Source organism: Pelmatolapia mariae, linkage group LG20 (genome assembly GCF_036321145.2).
Source record: "Pelmatolapia mariae isolate MD_Pm_ZW linkage group LG20, Pm_UMD_F_2, whole genome shotgun sequence".
Lineage (NCBI taxonomy): Eukaryota > Metazoa > Chordata > Actinopteri > Cichliformes > Cichlidae > Pelmatolapia > Pelmatolapia mariae.
This window is the reverse complement of record NC_086244.1, coordinates 29,803,151-29,822,569: the sequence shown is the minus strand read 5'-3', so window position 1 is coordinate 29,822,569 and position 19,419 is coordinate 29,803,151. Positions and strand designations below refer to the sequence as shown.

At 42.9% G+C, this 19,419-nt stretch overlaps 1 protein-coding gene across 7 annotated transcripts in view; it reads right to left on the bottom strand.

The window, feature by feature from the left end:
• LOC134619074 (TOX high mobility group box family member 2-like) overlaps positions 1-18,681 on the bottom strand; it is an 84,343-nt gene extending 65,662 nt beyond the window's left edge. For 2 of the 7 annotated variants that reach the window (XM_063464799.1, XM_063464800.1), the window contains exon 1: positions 18,077-18,681. In XM_063464799.1, coding sequence (XP_063320869.1) covers positions 18,077-18,181 — 105 coding nt within the window. In that variant the 5' untranslated portion in view covers positions 18,182-18,681. The remainder of the gene's footprint in view (positions 1-18,076) is intronic. The other 5 variants (XM_063464804.1, XM_063464805.1, XM_063464802.1 and 2 more) reach the window with 4 other exon arrangements.
• Between the last annotated feature and the right edge of the window lie 738 nt (positions 18,682-19,419).

Genomic DNA, 19,419 nt, shown 5'->3' with positions numbered 1-19,419 from the left:
ATTATATTATTACCCTTTTGTGTGACTGTTTTTAGGTATGCTACCTCTCAGTTATTTCCTGTGTTCTTGTAATGTTATGTGTACCTGAGGTTGACTAACAAGCTTGGCTGAGCTTAAAAAAAAAAGTCAATTTATCATACTTACCCATATAGTATTGAACACTTTTATTTATCTGTGATATTGTCATTGGTTTTGTCAGGGGGCCAGCGTAACAATGGAAAAAGCTGCCGTCCAATCAGCAACTAAAAAATTCACAGCAAACAATGCCAGGAAAGTGGTGGTGGGGGGCTGGAAGGGCTTTGGTTCAACAGAAGCTGTGATGCAATTGACGGTTGGAACTTTAATGTTCACAGTGGCTTCTCTTTTCTTAACAAAATGCTTGTGCAGTCATCTCACTCATGTTCTTAATTCTAAAATTAGCCCTGGAGTACAGCAAGCTGTCAGTGCTGATTTAGTTAGACAGGTACAGCGAGAATGTATTAATTTTTTTCACAGGGGAGAAAAGTGCTTTTTGAGGTTTCAGTATGCCCCACTTTGCCTATATCCCTGCATTAGCGTCTTTTTGAGAAGCCACTTGACACCAGAAGAGATTTTTGAGAGATTTTCTCTAGTCCTGAAAGACAGATGCAAAAAAAAGCATGGCTCTTTTCAACAGTCCAGTAACATGTGCTCTGCTTTATTAAACAATGAAAGTCACACTTTCCCGACTCTCACTCGTTACTACTGTGAGCTATAACAAGCCTAAACTCTCTGCACAGCCGTTTCACACTCCCACAAGCAAATTCACTTTTACCGCCCTAATGACTTCATAGACCATTCCGTTTCACAGCCAGACCTCATGAAAGTGCCGTATGGGCTCTTCATTTACATTTTACTCACTATTTATCTGTAAAGAAGACTTCATAAGTTGACTTTTGAGTAAACATAAGGTGAGTGTTACTATGGGGACGCGACGTGTTCCTCTGTGCTCCGTGGGACTGTGGTCTGTTCCATTGTGGCAAGAGACAACAGCTGTCTTTACCTTTGGCAGGCAAACAGACTCATTAAGGGCAGCCATGTTTGTTTTTGTGCCCGATACCTAGCCCTAAGCAAACACTGCCATATCTCCACTCCACAGTCCTTGCAGTCTCAACATTTCCTTCCCTATTGTGAAGGGAGGCCCTGGCATGTTGAGCTTGCTCTACGTTTTTCTTTTTTTTCTCTCTCCCCCCCCCCCCCCCCCCCACAAGCTTTAGCCAAGCTGCCAATTGCTCTCAAAGAATGCATGCTTAATTGAGAAATTTAGTCGAGGTTCGAGCTGATGAAATGCAGAAATGTAAGTAGCACACTGCAGAGATGCTATGAATGTTGTGTATGCGTTATATACATAATGTATGTCATTATACTGCCTGATATCATATCTTCTGGTATGTCACAAGAAAGCTTTCTTTGTTTGTTGTGCCGTAGACGTGATAAAGGCGTCATTATTTGGTCTGCTCACAGCTAACAGTAAAATCTGCAGTGAAAGGTTTCATTCGCATATTTTCTCCCCTCTCAGCAATGTCTGCGGCTTGAGTGACAAGGCAGGTTGAATTCATAACGCTTTGACAAAAATTCCATTTAAGAGGGAAAATGGCATTGAATGTCATTCCATTACTGCAGATGGCAAACATGGGAACACTTTAACCCAGAAGGCATTCACATTAACTTCTACAAAACAGCAGAGAGACTTTTTGGGGGGCGCTCTCTCCTAATATATGTACAGTACTGGCGTATTTCCAGCCAGAGCATTTCAAGAGTAGTCCTCCAAAATGTACTCACTTATTTGATTTCATCCCTTTTCACCATTTGTCAAAGCCCAAAGTCACAATGCATTGTGAAATGACTTCTTAATGTGGAGTAATGAGGCTGTCATGGCAAAGCAGTCTCTGCTTGTTTGAGTTTGACTCATGTCGTAGATTCAATTAAATCAGCTGAAGTCAAGCTGGCCCCAGGCCAGATCGGTAATGCTTGACCTCATTCAAACAATGCTCAGACATATTGAAACAATAAGAGGAAGGGCCTTGAGTCAGTTGCAAAAGCAAACTCCACTAAAAAGTGATAAGGTAGAAAAATTACTGTGAAGTCACCAAAGTGTTTGAAAATGAAATAATCATGTAGGCATGCATCCTCGAGCCAGATCAGATGTATATTTTTGGATGTTGTTGGTGACAGACTTTTCACTTGTGTAAAATCTTACAGGACATGACGGCTGTTTTTGTATTTGGAGGCATGTGCTGTCATCAGAATCATGGATATAATGGATAAACGTCCATATGAAGCATATATAAAATAGAACAAACATAGAAATGTGGTAAACGCAATCTTAAGTTGTAAATAAAAGATAAAATATCTTTATCACCAAGTGTTCTGGTACTTCCTCCACCTGTAACTGAAAAGAAGATTGCTTTAGAGATAAACCCACCTAACAGGTTTTAAACACAGCTGGCCCATTTCTTCTTTTGGAGGTTTACTTGTCCTCAGAAGGCTAAACTGATTTATTTGGATGTTGAAATGCCTGGAATCTAAATCATGACACAAACACTCCCAAGGCTATGTAAACAACCTTTCCAGTTCCAATGCACACCCATGCTTTCTGAGCAATAACTTGAATGCCAAGGCAAGAAAGCATTTCTCACTTTTAAAGGGGTCTCCGCTGTTACAGCTACTAAGAAGGGCGCTCCTCAACTTGTGCGGCTATCTTAGCCTCTGCTGTGAAAGTACACTCAATAATGTCACATTTAGCATTCCTCACATGCAAACGTAAAAGCACAGAACTGACAGTGATATCCTGAGGGCTATGTAGAATAAACAACAAAATGAGACAACAAAATCAAAAGGAAACATCTTGCTTTTCTCACTCTTGTTCCTCTATTTACTAGAGCAATAGCAGTTACAGTAAACAGAGCGCACAGTCACACACACACACACGCGCGCACACATTAACTGCGTCTCGTTAAGCGTCATTCCCTCTGGCCTTTATTCCATTAGAAATTAAAACTCGGGACAATTAGTGGCAGATTGGTCTCAGCTCAGTACGCCATAGTCGCACTCTCAAGGCTTCAAGATGACTTAATTACCGGTGTGTCTGAAAACTGTGAGATGGCAGCACACAGTGAATACCTGGAGCAACTGTCAGCCACAACAAGGTTCAATATGTGAAGAATTAACTTCTGCTATATACCTGAGGGAGAAAAAGGAAAGTAAAATCATCCCAGAGACAGAAGAGATGATTGTGAGCTTAACGGAATAAAGACACTTTTTTGTTTTGCTACAATTTGAGACTTACTTTAGTTTAACATGATGTGAGTTAAGCACTGAAAAATTACAAACTACATAGAAAATGCACAACCCCGATAGTCTTTGATTATTTCTTGGGATGCCTCATAAGGGAGGGAAAAGGTCAAATGTCGGTGAGTTTATATTTCTCTAGGCACTCATTTCCTTATATAGGACATTTGGTATTTCACTCTTGAGTATTAGTTTGTCCTTTCCTCTGGATGGAAAGCTTTACTCACTGACGGGAATTACCATTTGTGCACATATTCCTTATACACTGAATATCAGCTGGTCACTCTTTAAGGTAGCAGTGCAGGTGTGTTTCCATGCAGACACTTCAGTAGTGCAGGCAAACCTAAATGAAGTACATGTGTGTCCATACTGTATGTTTCTGTGGATGTGAATATAGAAAGTGAGGTATTTTTCCAAAACCATGAAGGAACATCAACAATAAACTGGGATTTTTTTATGTGCTTCATCACTCTCCTTATGACAAGGACACAAAGCACATTTTTCTGTAATTGAACCAACCCTAGTTTATGTAACGACTGACCGTTCTGCCCTTCAAGCTAGAGTGAGACTGAAAGAGCGATTTGATCGCTACATGTACTTGCTCTTGTCATGTGACACCATGTCCCATTATATTGTGATGTTGTCTCAGGAGGAGAGGAAATGAAATGCCTTGAAGCTATGTGGGAAACGTGCGCGTGTGTGCCCACGAGCATGCACGTGGGCACGTGTGTAAATGGTGGGGCTTCAGAAGAAAAGTGAGCAAGTACGAGTCTATCTGACCCCGTGCATGTATCTGTGTGTGGTCCTGGTATCAACTTGGCCTTAAGTGTCTTAATTTTGGAACTTATCCATTCCTAATCATGCTCATATTGGCAGTCTTTGTGAACAGTTTCATCCAAAATGTATCAAACGATTTTGTGAGGCTGGCATCACAATCCCACACTTTAGGCATCAAACACCATGTTAGCCTTTAAATAAATAATACTGACAAACAGAAGAATAATCTGATGCTGTGAGGCTCATGGGAGGATACTAAAAATATTAAAGAATTATCACTAGCACGGGGTATATTGACGTTAAAACTCCAGCAAGACTGAAAACCAATACAATCTCTAACTTCGCCCTTAGCACAGGTTAGAAAATTACAACGATTTAAAATGGATGTGTTTGTATAGTCAGGGAATATCTAAATGATCCCGTCACTGAGTCTAAAGTCAAGGTCAAAGTTCTTTCAGACACAAACGTGCTTTGGTTTGACCCCTGGCTTCAAAAATCTAGATTCAATGTATCTCATGTTTATTTAATTTCACAGTTAAATAGCATTTCTTCTTCATTCACCTCTTTTCACTCACTTTGTGTTTATAAATCACTTTGCATTTAATCATTAGTTATCGTAAATCTCTTTCTCTCTTCCAGACTTTGTCTTTTGTCCCGTCTCCTTCCCCTCGAATGCCGGAGGTTTCTTCCTGTTAAAAGGGAGGTTTTCATTCCCAGTGTCACCAAATGCTTGCTCAAAGGGGGTCATCTAATTGGTACGGTTTTATCGTGCTTTGGCACAATATAAATTGAATTGAATAAGGTGTCCTTTAACGTGTCTTGACACACTGGACTGCAGGGAGATTACGGTCCTGTTGTAAAGTGTTGGTTTCTCAGTTTCTCCGATTTGCGTTTACGCGTTCTTTCGCTTTGTTTTCACTAGATGTTTTTTCCTTTGCTTTCACTCCCGGGTAGGGTTTAGGCACTAAAAGTACTTGTTTGGGCTTTGCAAAGAGACTGTGGTTTCAGTTAAAATATGCAACGTTAACCCTGGTGTTTGAAAATTTAAGCTTAAGCCTAAACAGTGCCTTGAATGTGATGCCAAGGGTCCTGAAAAGCTGGAAGTAACGCGGTGCACCAGAACACTAACACCTTGTGTATATCTGTGAAATGCAGAAAGCTGCGACAAAACAGCAGTATTTGACACCCCAGCGTCTGTGTGTGTGTGAATGGACTGGCCTGACCTGGATAAATGATTATTAGTGAGCCCTCCTATTGTGGCTGTGCATATTAATAACTCGAGTGCAACACATGTGGGTAACCACACATTACTAAAGTACTGTGACTTATTTGGGGGTGATTATACTGTCATTTCTACTCACAGCGAAAAGATTTGACGAGTTTTTAGCACACTTTCTTTAGTCATTCATTGAGCGCATACTGTAGGATGAGGTTTTGCGAAGTGTCTGAGATACAGAGGAGATAAATACATTTAGTTTCTATACAGTGGGTTTTATTTTGTTACTTTCATGTATTCTTAAATGTAATGGGGATTTTGAGCTCAAACCACAAGGCGTGAAAAAAAAATTGCAGGGGAAACACTGTATGAATTCATCTCAGAGTTTATAGTTTAAAGCAGCTGTTCTTCCTGTCTTTACCCATGTACGGTTTCTTGAGTCTACGGTGGGGGCAGTAGATGCTTTTGATCTATACCAATAACAGAATCCGCGACTTTCTACCTGAAATATGTACAGCGTTTAATGACGGCTCTGTCAAGATCTGTGTAAGACCAGCAATTATTTAACTGCGCGCATATCAAAACACTGTTTCAGTTCTACAAATAGCAATAGATCTAGATAGTGGGGGGAAAACACTTCTGAGTTTTTAACAATGAGAAAACTGGGGACAACAAGTGAAAAGAAATTTGTGGGATTTTTTTCCAACAAGCCACCGTGTCCGTTGAGAATTTCCTTGGTGTGCGTCTCTGTGTTCAAGGGATGTTGCATGAATGGGCATTCAGCATTTAGGATTCAAAAGAAAACAGCAGCTCCTGTCTGCATGAAAACCAGGGCTACGGTGCTCTGTATCAAGTGCCATTGTTTTGGTAATAGTAAACCTGGGGCACTTGCCAGGAGGCATTAGTCATTCATCTAACAAGTTCCACAAAGCAAACCACAAAGTGCTCTACTGTTGACTTCCTCCTATTGAATTCTAAGCACATAAGCACATTTTCAAGCCTCTAACAGCAAGGTAACTTTCGGATGACTAGCTACCTGAAATATGGCTGCTATGTTTGCTTATTTGTGCATTTCCTTGACAAGACGGCAGCTCTTATGGAAGCATGTAGGATTTTAGGAGCGCGAGGGAGAGAATGAAGGGAGAGAAGCAGTGAGGTGCCGGGTGAAAGGCGGATAGGAGGGGATTAGGGCGGAGTGCAATTATTCAGCAGGCCAGGCATACGACATGATCTCTAATTACCCACAAAGCAATGTGTAACCCAAGCCACAGATTAGGCTGCATTATCAGGCTTAATAAAACATGACCATCTCTCAGTTTCACTTGCTTTTCCTGCCCCGCTGCCACAAACACTTGTTTCTCGTTGTGACACTCGCTTTGCAAAGTTCGTAACCACACTGCACTTGTTGCTTTTTAAGTGCAGCAACAAATATATTAAAGTGCAAAAGCCCAACCAAGGCACGTGATATCTCAAGGTTTAAAAAAAGAAATCAATTAGAGCTAAAAGGTCCTTTACCCAAAGAAAAACACTTATTTATTGTGTTAGATGCAAGACACTAAAATACAATACTCACAAAATTACAAAACAAAATAATGAGGGAAGGCATTTCATTAAGAAAAGCATACGGCAAAGAGGTTTTTATTAACATTTAGGTTGACCCACAATTTAAATCATCAATAAAAATCCACATTGCTTCCCCATCATTAGTGTAAAACTATTACACCATCCCTTGTAGGCCTTTTCACTTGGTTTTGTATAAGTGAACTGGCTTTTTCTTTTTAACTTTAAAGGAAGTTGCTTTATGAGTTAAAAAAAAATTATATACTCTTAGGCATCAAACTACCCAAGAATATATAAAGTGGTTAAAATTAGCACACCCTCTGAGCCAACAACACTTAAATCCCTATCCCAGCTGCCATAGACGGAGAGGCGGGGTTTACCCTGTATGGGTCACCAGTCTATCACGCGGCTAGCACACTCACATTTACACCAATATGCATGTCTTTGGACTGCGGGAGGAAGCCGAAACACCTGGAGAGAACCCGTGCACGTACAGAGAGCATATGCAAACTTGAAACAGAAAGACCGCAGCAGGACAGTGTATTCAAACCCAGCACCTTCATGCTGTGAGGCCACAGTGCTTACCACTGCACCACTGTGCTGACCCTGCTTGTATTTCACTAGTAATGATCTGATAATAAGGTAAGATAACATTGACTGGCTAGCATTCAGTGCAAAATGAGCTTAAGTTTATGTAGTTTAAGTAGAAGGTACACTACCCCTGCTACTTTTGAGCAAAATGTTGAATTCTTTACTTATATGTGAAAAACCCTGACTACATGTTCCACCAGCAATGTACATAAAAGCATGCAGGCATATGCATACACATATTCTTGCTTGGTTCACGTGGGTTGTGCCAGTAAGTGCTGCTTTAGGCTATGGTTTTTCACTACTGTCTACTGTGTTATTAACAATTCTATAAAAAGATTCGCTCAAGTTTCCCTTTCCTGTGTGTTAACAAGTTTGCTGAGCTGCTATGAGGTTGCTGAAGCCTAGCGAACATGCAGACAGTCCCCAACAGCAGTAACACCACTGACCATATGTCATAATTTCCAAAATCCTACTTTTCTATCCTCTGTTTGTTTTTCTTAGCGACATCACTCATCAGCATGGCTCACAGCCAGCATGAGACTAAATAGGTCGACAACACAAAGACAGGGCCTCTTTCTTTAGCCTTCCCTCCCTTTTCACAATCCACAAGCTTCCTCTGATCTGCCTACCCTCTTATTTCTTAAACGTCTATCTCTAGCCATTTCTTTTTCCATCACTCTATAGCAACTTTTCCCTTTTTCTCTGTTTTAGGAAAATCCCATCCCATTACCTAAACGAAAAGCGCTGAAAAAAAGCCACTAAAAAAACTATTACCTCTGTACTTTCTGTTGTGCTTCGTTTTCTGTCCATTGTAAACGATCCTGGAGCTCATCATTAGCTCTCGAAGAGGAAGAATGAGCCACAGTTTGATTACCTCGGTGGCTCTATGGGCTCCCACAGTCTGCTTACTGAATTGGACGGAGACGATTACAGCCTTGCACAGGCAATTATATCTGCCTGCTAAATATGTCACACATAATAAACACATGCTTCTGACAGACAAGGGACAAGAAGAAGTAGTCACAGTCGGGGGAAAAGAGGAAAGAAAGTAAAGACATGATCACATGGGTTTATCAACCCGGTCTTCCTCAAGTGGAAACCTCTAACAGTCCAAATGACTGCATGCCAGTGAATTCAGGAAAGACAACAGTCGCTCAAATTATGTAAGCCAAAGATCTGCTAGTGAATGGCAACCCTGGAAGAACAAACATTCTTACAGATGATTTTTCCTCCCATGAGTGAGATAAATCCACACAGATGAGCCCCGCATTGAGGTCGAAATATCTCAAAATTCAAGCTTTACTTTAGAGAGTTTCTGATCATTTCAGTCTGCATGTACAATAATCTGAGGTAATCTGAGTTTGGACACTCTCCCTTCAGACCACAATAAGATCATGGTACTGACGCCAGGCTGGTAATATTTGTAAAGGATACTGAGTCAAAACAAGGGAGGGAAAGAGCCTTAAACCCCTGGCAAGGCACTTATATCATGGCCTATGGTGTTTGCACAGGACATACCTCAGGAAGCTGAGACAACTGAGAGTGTTTGTCCAGCTTTCAGCCTCCTCTACGCATACATAGGCAGAGCACATACATGCAGCACATACAGCACAGTACATACATAAATCACATAATGCACATTTTGTTTATATGACCGTACATATTAACAGTAAATGGATCCAAGACTGTAGATCTGTACATTAGATACAGACAGTAAATATGTAGAGTATTTACATATGCACTTACATGCAATGATTAAGTAAATGCACACAAGCTTTAAATTGTGGTTAATCAAGCTATTAATTCATTATTTCAGCCAATTACGTATTGGCGAGAACACGGGAAACAACAAAGATTTAACTGTCTTGCCCAAAAACACAAAGATATAAAGACAGGAGGAGTGGGAAATTGAACTGCCAACCCTGTGATTAGTGAGAGACCCACGCCACAGTCAGCCAAAGTCAAAAAGCCTAGCGAACATGCAGACAGTCCCCAACAGCAGTAACACCACTGACCATATGTCATAATTTCCAAAATCCTACTTTTCTATCCTCTGTTTGTTTTTCTTAGCGACATCACTCATCAGCATGGCTCACAGCCAGCATGAGACTAAATAGGTCGTGTGCGGCAGCCTGTTACAGCAGCTCTGCTCATTCTGAGTTTCTTTCTTTCTTATCTTTTCTTCTCGTAATTTTTCTATAACTAACGTATTAGTAATTAGACTCTGTAACCATGTTCTACCGTTTTGTGCTAGTTCTGGTCGTTTTTCTTAGTTTTTTTCTACTTTTTTCACCCGTGTCTGGGGACCCAGAGCAGGGATCCTTTGTTTACAGTAAGGATCAGCTGTTAGCGCTGCGTCCCGCAGCGGTACTGCCGGCGGACAGACCTGACATTCCCAGTGAGCTGAGGAGGAAAAGACGGGGGTGTCGTGCTGGGAAGGAGCGCCGTCGGCCGAGAAGGAGACGTTATCGACCATCTCTTCCTTCTGTAATTATTGGAAATGTACGTTCTTTGCACAATAAATTGGATGAGCTCACGTCGCTAACCTGGTCACAGAGGGAGTACCGGCAATGTAGCATCATGATGCTAACGGAGTCGTGGCTAACACCGCTAACTCCGGACACGAGCGTGACACTACCGGGATTCCAGCTGCTGCGAGCGGACAGGACGAGAGAGAGCGGTAAGAGGAAAGGAGGGGGACTGGCAGTGTTTGTGAATGACAGATGGTGTAACCCTGGGCACATCACTGTGAAAGAACAACTCTGCAGCAGAGACATTGAGCTGTTAGCCGTTAGCATGCGTCCGTACTACCTGCCCCGGGAATTCTCGCATGTTATCGCGATAACAGCGTATGTCCCCCCCTCGGCCAACGCGGATGCAGCCTGTGACACTCTCCACTCAGTGGTCAGCAGACTGCAAACACAATCTCCGAGAGCCCTCCTCATAATATCAGGGGACTTCAATCATGCCTCACTGGACTCCACACTGCCCACCTTCACCCAGTATGTGACCTGCCCAACCAGAGACAATAAAACACTGGACTTACTGTATGCCAATGCAGAAGAGGCATACAGTTCATCATCTCTCCCTCCCCTGGGCAGATCTGATCATAACCTGGTGCACCTTGTCCCTGTGTATGAGCCCTTAGTGCGCAGGGAGCCACCAGCCACCCGCACAGTACAGAGATGGTCGGAGGAGAGCGAGGAGGCTCTTAAGGACTGTTTTGAGTCGACTGTGTGGGAGGTGATCTGTGACGACCACGGAGAGGACATCGACAGCCTTACTACATGTATTACTGACTATATTAATTTCTGTGTGGATAACACCGTACCTACCAGGACTGTACGGTGTTTCTCCAACAACAAACCTTGGATTACCCCAGAAATTAAAGCCGTCCTCAAGCAGAAGAGGAGGGCCTTCAAATCCAAAGACAAAGAGGAGTTGAAAAGGGTGCAGAGAGAGCTGAGGGGACTGATAAGGAATGGGAAGGACAGCTACAGGCAGAAGATGGAGAACCAGCTTCAGCAAAATAACGTTGGTGAAGTCTGGAGAGGCCTCAGAACCATCTCAGGCCACAAACATCAGAACTCTCTGCCTGGGAGGGATGTGAGGTGGGCAAATGAACTGAATCATTTCTTCAACAGATTTGATTCAGCCATGAGGCAGTCTTCAACATCGGCTGCAGACTCACCCACCCCCACTGCTGCTGTTCCACCTCTGACACCTCAGACACTTCACACCTCCTCTATTCACCCTGCTCACTCCTCCCCACCCCCAACAACAGCATCCAATACACAATCAACACAAGGCTCCAGCCTGTCTCTCTCAACCACCCAGGTTAGGAGGGAACTGAGGAGGATTAAAGCCAAGAAGGCAGCGGGTCCAGATGGCATCAGCTCGAGGGTCGTCAGGTCCTGCGCAGACCAACTGTGTGGTGTGATGGAGCACCTCTTCAACCTGAGCCTGAGGCTGGGAAGAGTCCCACAGCTCTGGAAAACCTCCTGTGTTGTACCAGTGCCAAAGACTTCACGCCCCAAGGACCTCAACAGCTACAGGCCGGTGGCTCTGACATCCCACCTGATGAAGACCCTGGAGCGGCTGGTCCTGGCTCAGCTTCGGCGCCTTGTGAGCTCATCACTGGATCCACTTCAGTTTGCCTACCAGCCTGGCATTGGAGCGGATGATGCCGTCATTCACCTCCTACATCGCTCCCTCGCTCACCTGGAGACCGCTGGAAGCACTGTGAGAATCATGTTCTTTGATTTCTCCAGTGCCTTCAACACTATTCTTCCCTCGGTTCTGAAGGACAAGCTGGAGAACTCTGGAGTGGACCATCACCTCACTACCTGGATTCTGGACTACCTCACCGACCGACCACAGTATGTGAGGACTCAGGGCTGTGTGTCGGACAGGGTCGTCTGCAGTACGGGGGCCCCACAGGGAACGGTTCTGGCTCCGTTCCTCTTCACCATCTACACTGCAGACTTCTCCCACAACTCCACCCAGTGCTTCCTGCAGAAGTTCTCTGATGACTCTGCTATAGTCGGCCTCATCACTGATGGGGACGACAAGGAGTACAGAGGACTGACTCAGGACTTTGTGGACTGGTGCCAGCTGAACTACCTCCAGATCAATGCCAGTAAAACAAAGGAGCTGGTGGTAGACTTCCGCAGGCACAAACATCCTCCACTGCAACCACTGAACATCCAAGGTATGGACATTGAGGCTGTGGACAGCTACAGGTACCTTGGTGTTCATCTGAACAGCAAACTGGACTGGACTCATAACTCAGACGCCCTCTACAGGAAAGGGCAGAGCAGACTGTACCTGCTGCGGAGACTCAGGTCTTTTGGAGTGGAGGGCCCACTCCTGAAGACCTTCTATGATTCTGTGGTGGCCTCAGCCATCTTTTATGGTGTGGTCTGCTGGGGCGGCAGCATCTCTTCTGGGGACAGGAAGAGACTGAACAGGCTGATCTGCAGGGCCAGCTCTGTTCTAGGATGCCCTCTGGACCCAGTGGAGGTTGTGAGTGACAGGAGAATGGTGGCTAAGCTGTCATCCCTGTTGGACAACATCTCCCACCCCATGCATGAGACTGTGACAGCACTGAGCAGCTCCTTCAGTGGGAGACTGCGGCACCCACGGTGTGGGACGGAGAGATTTCGCAGGTCTTTCCTCCCCACTGCTGTCAGACTGCACAACAAAGACTCCAACTGATCAACACACACATTCACACATGTGCAATAATCTTTTCTGGTATCGTTGTATTTTTACTGAGTTGTATATAGCACTTGTATTCTATTTTTATCTTATTGCATATTTTATTCTATTTTATTCTACTGTATATAGTATTTTATTTTATTCTATTCTGTACAGTTGTGTACTGTATTTATTCTTATTTTATTTTATTCTAATTTTTGCTTCATAACTTTTGCACTGTCCACTTCCTGCTGTGACAAAACAAATTTCCCACATGTGGGACTAATAAAGGTTATCTTATCTTATCTTATCTTTACACAACGTCACATTTACAGTGATGTAAAAGCAGGAAGACAAGTCCTTTTTCACACAGCCAGAGAACAGAGGGATTGTTTTCTGGATGCACGACTTAACTGATTAAATACGTAACTCTTTAATCATTTCAAGGCACATTTTTGCACTCCTTTACATTTTTTTCAGTGTAGCTTTTCCAGCTGAAACAGCTGCAAGTTTATTAAATATAAACCCACAAGAACTCTGTCACCAATACAGATAGACAAATAGAGCACTCCCCCACCCTACGCATCTTCTAAATGTGTTTTCAGCCATTAACAAACATAATCAACATTTAACTAAACACCCAGGGGTCTACTCTGCAGCAGGTGCTGGCTCTGTTTCTTTTTCTTTCTCCTTCTTCTGCCATAAGAATAAGAATAAGAATGCCATCGCATTGCCCCATGGGAAGGCCCGGGCAGACAAATGTAAGCACACTGCAGCGGGGCGGCTGGTCTTAATTATTGTAACAGACGCTGAGGGGGATGCACTGGTGCCCACCAACGAGAAAGTAGCTTAGTGCTGCCATTGCCAATAATTAGCACAGGGAACCCCCCCACCCCCACCCTCACCACTCACACAATCATACTGTGACACTCATAACCTAGATCAAACACAACGACTACATTTTAAGGGCCAAACCAAGAAACACGAGGCATTTTAAAGCCGTGTATCATCGTGTGTCTCATTTCCTTAATCTGTCAAAATCCATCCAAAACACAGCTGGCAAAAAAAGCAGAAAACAACCAATGCAGGCATCTTGCGTTTATTTGGGAAGAAGACTTGTCCAGCAAAGTCGCTTATGAAACAAAAAGATCATATGGCAAGAAATATCTGTGCCATACACTGGGCCCTGTGACTCAGCCACTGTCAGAGCCAATTCCAGTTTTACTGAAATGATTTCAGATGGTTGGAATCCCTATTAAAACCTCCTCTGTGTGTCGGGGCAGGGAGAATATGATTTAGTAGCTGTTTTTGCTCTGCCCCTGTTCGCTGTGTGTCACCGGCCCTTACTGTGGTATGCATGGCCTTCCTCTGCACAGGGCTATGAAAGCAATTGTGATTGTGATTCTGTAGTCAGCAAAACGCTTGAATGGCCCCGAGTTAGCATGCACGGGCACACACACACACACACACACACACACACACACACTCACAGTGTCCCCACACTGGGCCACTGATTACTTCAACCCATTTGACTCACGCTCATCCTTTGATTCTCCCTTTCTGCCTCTCTGTCACATACCACAGAGTTTATTACAACAGTGAAAACACTGCTCAACATGAGCAGGCACTACAGCCAGCATTACAGGCACTGGCTAATTTGTCAGCCATCTTTAAGTACTTAAGTTATTAAAAATAGCCCCCAGTAGGTTGAGGCAAAATGAACCGTAAATTCATGAACAGTGTTTATTCAAGAGCTTGTTTCAGTTGAGGATGATCAGTTGATGGAAGCTCGCTGACTATGTTAATGCAAAGTAATCAAACCTTTGCACAGCACAGACAAGGTAGTCCTATAATAAAAAATAAAACTGAGATAAGGCATTCAAATGGAGCGCATCATTCCCCAGCTTATCTGAGGCAGGGGAGACCACCAACTAACAAAGCCTGCTCTTCAGTTCTGCTCTATCTAACCAGATATCAGTTGTTGGGAGGATATATGAGCTGGGTGGGGCCTGAGTGTATAAACACAGGCCTTACTATCTCTGCACTCTATTGCTATATTGTAGGCAGCACCTCACTCCAGCTACAGCAGCAGCAGCGGCAGCAGAAGCAGCAGCAGTCAGCAATGTTTGATTAAGGTATTCAAATAAAGGAGCAGACACTGTGTTCCCATTTCACAGAGCAAACCAAAAGTGCTGGACAAACGAATAGCCGCAGTACAATTACAGTTGGACATGTTGTATACGACAAGATGTATCTGTTTACTTTCGGTGCTTACTACACTGCAAATTTGTGCAGCATTTGCACAGCATATATGAGTAATGTCTGTGCCATGCAGTCTGTCAGGAAGCTGACAGCATTAAAAACACGGTACAGTTTCATATCACCATCAGAGCACAAAGCTTTTGTAATGGTATTATTTTGTGTGATTTCTCCCTGGCTGTGGGAGTTCACCCCAGTAATAACACAGACTCTCACAGTGAAATAAAGGGAGTATTGAAAGTACTGAGCTAGATATCTTCAAGGTTATTTATAGACCTTTGTGAATCACCTCAATCTGCACTTAAAGTACCTTCTCGGTGCATTTTTTTGCTTTTATACCCTCTTTTTTTCCCCCACTGAACAATGGATCAGTAAACACAGCCTTACCACAAACTGATTTGGTTAGCAGATGATTCATGGTATTTAATGGATAACTAAAGACAAACCACTGCTCCAAAACCTTGGAAAACTTTCACATTTCCTACCTGCAAAATGCTTTAGTTGGTTATGGACAACACTACCAATTTAACAGAAGTGATTTATGCACTGTCATATTGGAAGATGTTACAGAAAGACTAAGAAATACCTGACCTAGAACATGCACCGAAACATGAATGAAACCAACGACGGCTCCAAATGAGCAACATCACAAAGGTCGAAAGCATGACAAGAGCACGTGTGCCCTGGAAGTCACAGAAAGTTGCTAATTACTCAAACTCAGCTTGTGTCCGCACACAGTATCCAAATTGAGTCAGCAGCAACAGCAGCACACAAAAAAGAGGTTTGCAAATAAACAGACTAAAGCTAAAATACAAACACATGCTCATTTTATCCAATTAAACTCGTGCGTGACTCAGATTAACACCATTAATTTCACAGCGATAAAAGGAGAAATGTTTTCTCAGACTGTAAATTGCTTTAAAAAAAAAAGGAAAAAAAGCAGCCGTAGAAAAATAATGCTAAATCGCATCTGGTGTTTCTTTTTATTCAAATTATTTTGAATCTTTTCCAATAATAATAATCCCAACTGAATATATTTGAGCTAAACTGAAAGCCAACAAATCCACCAACAAATTCAACTACAAACCAAAATACCCGCGTGAATATGCAAAGTAAGCCCTTCAAAACAATTGACCTCAATGCTATGATTAGCCTTTTTTTTGGCTCTGTGCGTAGCTTAAGAAAGAGACACGGGATGGGATTTGAAACTGGCCAACCAATTTTTGTCAGAGATGGTTAGGCAGATGTGATCTGTAGATAAAGTACCTACACAACAAATCCGATGTCTGTTTTATGCCGCAGTCGCTTTGACAAGTGCTTGAGGAAAGGAACTTGACCTTGTGCACTGTGTCAACAGGACACCAAATGATCCCTGCTGGGGCCTGCCTCATTTGCATTGCTAGTGAAGGTAGTTAGTGTTACACATGTGATGATAACAAATTATTCCTCCCCTGGTGGAAAGAAACCCAAGTAAAGGCAGTGAGGGGGATTTCAATAATTCAAATGAACACTTGTATTTTCGAGGGCCACCACACTTTATGTCTAAGTGACAATAGTTGGTTTCTCCTGTGCGAAAGCTCTTTATATCGTTTAATATCTACTGGCTTTGTTTCCGGGATTCATGCAGTGCCTGGATATCAGCATATTCTTAGGATTATCCGCATGGTGGATGATCCCAATTCATTTGACCTACAAAAAAAGATAGCCTGTGCAGAGGAGACAGTTATATGGGCCAGTTTTTGTGTCACAGGTGTATCGATAAAAGCTTTATATGGACCTTATTTGTGATCAAATGGGAGGCGCTTATGAAAACCAAGTCCAGTTTGCTTTATCTGTCTTTGACACTTGGGCTTTGTGTGATCAAACCTTAACAAAGATTACTGTGGTGCTTTTTTTGTTTATTTTTTATATCTATGTATCTACACTTGATTACTGGAATGTCCCTGTCAGTTACAAAGATTTTCCATTGCCCACACAGTGAAAGTAAAACATCCCCAACTGTCTTTTGCATGATTTCCCTCATTGTCATACCTGAAAGCCGTGTTTTATTTGAGAAAGCCAAAGAGCTCCAAAGCACCGTTGCCTTATAAGAAGTATACAGCAGCAGGTCAGCATCCTGAGCCTGGTGATTTGTAATATTCCAAGCACGGTGAGTGAAAACAACAAACTCTTATTCAGTGATTGCAGATGGCTGAGATGCTGTTAACACTAGCGGAAGCTGTAAATTAGGCAGTTTAAAAATTGTTTTGCTAGTATTTCCACAGGCCATACATTCACTTTGCGGTACTTATTAGTACGTCACCTGTAATCTCTTCTTCCTTTGTGGTGTTTTTATCTCTCATGGCAGCTTTTCAGTTGAATACATTTGGAGTTCTAGTGTTTTTCCAGCTTCTGGATTTGTTTGTTTTTTTGTTTAGTCTTTTTGTTGTTGTTGTTTTTACACTGCTCAGTTTTTCTTTCATGGGCTGATTTATTTATGTGCTTCGTAGTTTTGGAAAATGTCAAACAGCAAAATATTCATAATGTTGTTTTAAATGCCACCTGCTCCCTCACTCGGGTCAGTGCAGTTCACAAGGCTAAAAGCGCGGGTGTCAAAACTAAAGGAGAGAAGAGGGATACTTGTACAAGCCAGACTGTGGTTTCTCGTTGCAAAGTAATTAACGGTACATTACTGGCACGGATCCATTTAATCGCTGAACTCCCAGCGGAAAAACCATGTAAGCCATAAGAAATCATTGAGAGGGAAGATAATGTTGGATTCAGAGAGCAGAGCGGGGCAGTATGGATTCTATACAGTCCCTGGTATTCCACATCGGGTGGGACACTTAATGTTAGCTTTGCGCAAAATTCAACTGCAGTTTCACCGAGAAAACAACATAATAAGCATGCTTGCAAAAGAAAAAAGAAAAGTTGTGCTGCACATTTAAAGAAAAAAACAGGAAAACAGAAAAGATTACAGGTTTAACTCTAAAGTAAGTAATATAAATTGTGACAGTCTTGCTCCGCACTAGATTAAATCCAGTGCACCCTGACCCAGGTGCGTTCGGAGCAAGTGGGCGCCTCTGTATAAAACGCCTCCAAAACACGCATTTTTATTGCGTGAACGTGCAGACAGACAGGTGAGACGTCGTTTCAGTGCACGAGACTACACAAATAGTTATTTACCTTGTTCGTGTGATAATAGTCCAACGAGCTCAGGCAACTTGGATCAGTCGGTAGGGAGCATGAACCCACATTTGCCGGGGGCGCAGGATAAAATCTCACGTCCATCTCAGACTGTGCGAGACTGAAGGCATGAAATCACTTTCTCTTTGACGTACTATTGTCCTGGCAAACACAGCGCCAAAGCGGGAGAGACGAAAAGAAGTGAGGGAGTTTTACTCGGCGCACTCTTCCCTCACATCCGTTCGCGGCCGAACTTCGGCACCAACTCTAAGTGATGCGCAGTCCTCCTCAGAGCCCCGCGCCGGGATGCGAAACACTCACTCACTCACTCACTCACTCAGTCACTCACTCAAAAGCGAGAGTACAAATTCACTGATAACACACGTGCTGGCAAAACAATGCAAACATCCAACTTAGATCCTGTCTTACTGGGTATTTCTAAAAGCTGAACAGCAGCCCGCAAACCTGCAGCCTGTCCTGTCCCGCCGCTCTCAGGACTCCATACAGGCTTTGTTATGGAGGTGCATATTCTTGCATTGGTTCCAGTACAGAAGTGGTTGGACTTCCCTCTGCCATGCGACCTCTGCCGATAATAAACGGGAAAGAGGAACGGAGGGAGAAGGGGGAGGGGAGATTGGTGGCTGCCTTGGCAACCGCTCTCCTTTCTGCAACTGCGCGCTTCTGATTAGCTGGAAATGTAGTAGTGTGCACGAACGTGCATTATAAAGCGCACTCTGCTTCCATCAGAGCTTCATAAAGGCTTCCATTTGGGTTATTGTGCCAAGGCGGATGGGAGGAGATTGCACAGTCTTTCTGTAGTTCGATCATGTTTTTTGTGTATTTTCATTTTTCATCTGCTTTAGACATTGTAAAGCTCCTTGAGCAACTTTATGTATATATATATATATATATATATATATATATATATATATATATATATATATATATATATGCTGCGTGCGTTTAAGCCGCGATCACTCCATTATAGCCTATATAAAGACCCATCACCGTCCAAAGCAGTACGAATGTACATGTATGCCCATCTTCTGATTTACTGTATTCTTTTTTTATTAAAGTTTTATACAGTTTTCGGTGTTGAAACAGGGATTAAAAGGTTTATCTATGTAGGGTCTATATAGTGTTTTGCAAAAATATACCCAGAAACATTAAAAAGTAGACAACAATGCAATACAAAGATGCTGCCTTGTAAGTGTATAAGATATGGTGTGCTGAGAGTGGAATAAGTACAAGGAGGTTTAATCTTGTATTGCCACACAGTTGCAAATGTGTATGGAGACTAGCTAGGCTTGTGAGAGCTGTATCTGACAGCTCACTGAATGTGA